This window comes from Penaeus monodon, chromosome 28 (assembly GCF_015228065.2).
Source record: "Penaeus monodon isolate SGIC_2016 chromosome 28, NSTDA_Pmon_1, whole genome shotgun sequence".
NCBI classification, from domain to species: Eukaryota; Metazoa; Arthropoda; class Malacostraca; order Decapoda; family Penaeidae; genus Penaeus; species Penaeus monodon.
In genome coordinates this window covers 39,365,346-39,368,026 of record NC_051413.1, presented here as the reverse complement: position 1 = coordinate 39,368,026, position 2,681 = coordinate 39,365,346, and the positions used below count along the sequence as shown (strand labels likewise).

The window sequence follows — 2,681 nt, the reverse complement described above, 5'->3', positions numbered from 1 at the left end:
AAGAGGTTCTTAGCGTGGAAGGGGAAAGAGGTTTCCCTGGCTGGGAAAGGGAACGGGTTTTTGGGGGGGAAAGAATGGGGAACCCCCTGGCTGTAAAAAAGGGGGAAAGGGGTTTCTTGCTGAAAAAAAGAATTCCCCCGGCCTTTTAGGATAGGAAGAGGAAGGGGCCTTGGGTGGAAAAAGGGGAAAATGGGTTTCCCGGTGTTTGGGAAAAGGGAACCAAATTTTCTGGGGAAGAGGAAAAAACCCTTTTGGGGTTGGGAAAGGTGAAGGCTGGGGGACAAAAAGGAAAGGGTTCCCGTCTGTGGGGAAAAAGGAATGGGGGTTTTCTAACAGTGAAAAGAGGAACGAGGTTCTTGGCTGTGGAAGAGAAATGGGGTTCTCTGGGTTTTGGGAAAAGGAATGAGAAGGGTTTTTGGCTGTGGTTTTAAAAGAAAGGGGCTTTTCTGGCTGTGGAAGAGGAACGGGTTCTCTTGGCCCGTGAAAGAGAAATTAAAAATCCTCTGGCTTTGGGAAAAAGGGTTTGGGGGTTTTTTGGTTGTGGAAAGGGAATGGGGGTTCTCTGCCTGTGTTGGGGGGGGAAAGGGTTTTTCTGGCTTTAGGAAAAGGGAAGGAAGTCTTCGGGGGTGAAATAGAAATGAGGTTCTCTGGGTTGCAGGAGAGGAGGGGGGATTTGGCTTTTGTAAGAGGAAGGAGGTAATCGGGGAGTGGAAGAGGAACGAAGTTTTCTGGGGTTGGAAGTACAAAATTCTCTGGCTGTGGAAGAGGAAGGAAGTTTTCTGGCTGTGGAAGAGGAACAGGGTTCTTGGTGTGGAGGAAGAATAAAGCTTTCTGGCAATTGAAGAGGAAGGAGGTTTCTGGTTCTGGAGGAGGAACAGGGTTCTGCAGCTGTGGGAGAGGAATAAGATTCTCTGGCTGTGGGAGAAGAATGGGAGTCTCTGGCTTAAAATGGGAATGAGGGTTTTTTGCTGATGAAAAGTAACAAGGTTCTCAGGATGTGGGAAGAGGAATGGGGTCTCTAGCTGTGGAAGAGGAATATGGTTCTCTGGCTGTGGAAGAGTAATTAGATTTTCTGGCTTTGGAAGAGGATTGGGGGTTTCTGTCTTTGGAAGAGGAACGAGGTTCTCTGGTTGTGGAAGGGGAATGGGGAATTCTGTCTGTGGAAGAGGAAGGAGGTTTTCTGGCTGTGAAAGGGGAACGAGGTTCTCTGGCTGTGGAAGGAGACTGAGGTTCTCTGGCTGTAGAAGAGGAATGGGAGTCTCTGGCTGTGAAATAGGAATGAGGTTCTCTGGCTTTGGAAGAGGAACGAAGTTGTCTGGGATTGGAAGAAGAAGAAAATTCTCTGGCTGTGGAAGAGGAAGGAGGCTCTCTTTCTGTGGATGAGGGATATTGGCCTCTGTATGTGGAAGAACAACGATGTTCTCTGGCTGTGGAGGAAGAATGAGGGTTTCTGCTTGTGGAAGAAGAATGTTCTCTGGCTGTGGAGGGGGAACAAGGTTCTCTGGCTGTGGAAGAGGAACCAAATTTCCTTGTTGTGGAGGAGGTTCGATGTTCTCAGGCTGTGGAAGAGAATGGAGGTTTCCTGGCTTTGGAAGTGGAATGGGATTCTCTGGCTGTGGAAGAGGAATGGGAGTTTCTAACTGTGAAAGAGAAACGATGTTCTCTGGCTGTGAAAGAGAAATTAGATTCTCTAGCTTTGGAAGAGGATTGGGGGTTTCTGTCTGTGGAAGAGGAACGAGATTCTCTGGCTGTGGAAAGGGAACGAGGTTTTCTGGCTGTGGAAGAGGAACGAGGTTCTCTAGCTGTGGGAGAAGAATGGGAATCTCTGGCTGTAAAATGGGAACGAGGGTTTCTTGCTGATGAAGAATAACAAGGGTCTCAGGATGAGGAAGAGGAATGGGGCTCTCTGGCTGTGGAAGAGGAATATGGTTCTCTGGCTGTGGAAGAGGAACCAAATTCTCTTGTTGTGGAAGAGGAACAACGTTCTTGGGCTGTGGAAGAGGATGAAGGTTTCCTGGCTTTGGAAGAGGAAAGGGATTCTCGTCTGTGGAGAAATGGGGTTTCAACAGTGAAAGAGGAACGGGTTCTCTGCTGTGGGGGGGGAGAAATGAGGTTCTCTGGCTTTTGGGAAAAGGAAAAGAGTTTCTGGCTTGGAAGAGAAAGGAGTTTTTTGGCTGTGGAAGAGGAACGGTTCTTGCTGTGAAGGAAATGATCCCTGGCTTGAAAGGATTGGGGTTTGGTTGTGGAAGGGATGGGATTTCTGCCTGTGTTGGGGAATGAGTTCTCGGCTCTGGAAAGGAATGGGTCTCTGGTGTGAAAGAAATGGTTCTGGGTTTCAGTAGAGGAATGGGATTTGGCTGTGTAAGAGGAAGGGGGTATCTGGCAGTGAAGGGAACGAAGTTGTTGGAGAGTACAGATTCCTGGGGAAGAGGAAAAAGTTTGCTGTGGGAGGGTACTTGCTTTGTAGTGGAAAACAACGATTTCTGGCTGGGAAAAGAATTAGAGTCTCTGGCTTTGTAAGAGGAAGGGTTTTCTGGCTGTGAAGAGGAACAGGTTCTCTGGCTGTGGAGGAGAATAATTTTTTCAATTGAAAGGGAAGGAGTCTCTGGTTCTGGAGGAGAACGGTTGTAGCTTGGGAGAGGAATAAATTCTCTGGCGGGAAGGGAACGAGGTCCTTGGTG

At 48.4% G+C, this 2,681-nt stretch overlaps 1 protein-coding gene across 1 annotated transcript in view; it reads right to left on the bottom strand.

Annotated features, from left to right (window-relative positions):
- LOC119591211 (titin-like) overlaps positions 1–2,681 on the bottom strand; it is a 21,144-nt gene that overhangs the window by 10,396 nt on the left and 8,067 nt on the right. The window contains exons 8-9 of the mRNA XM_037939923.1: positions 984–2,562; positions 745–915 (exon numbers count right to left, since the gene is read on the bottom strand). Of these exons, the coding sequence (XP_037795851.1) occupies positions 745–915; positions 984–2,562 (1,750 nt within the window). The remainder of the gene's footprint in view (positions 1–744; positions 916–983; positions 2,563–2,681) is intronic.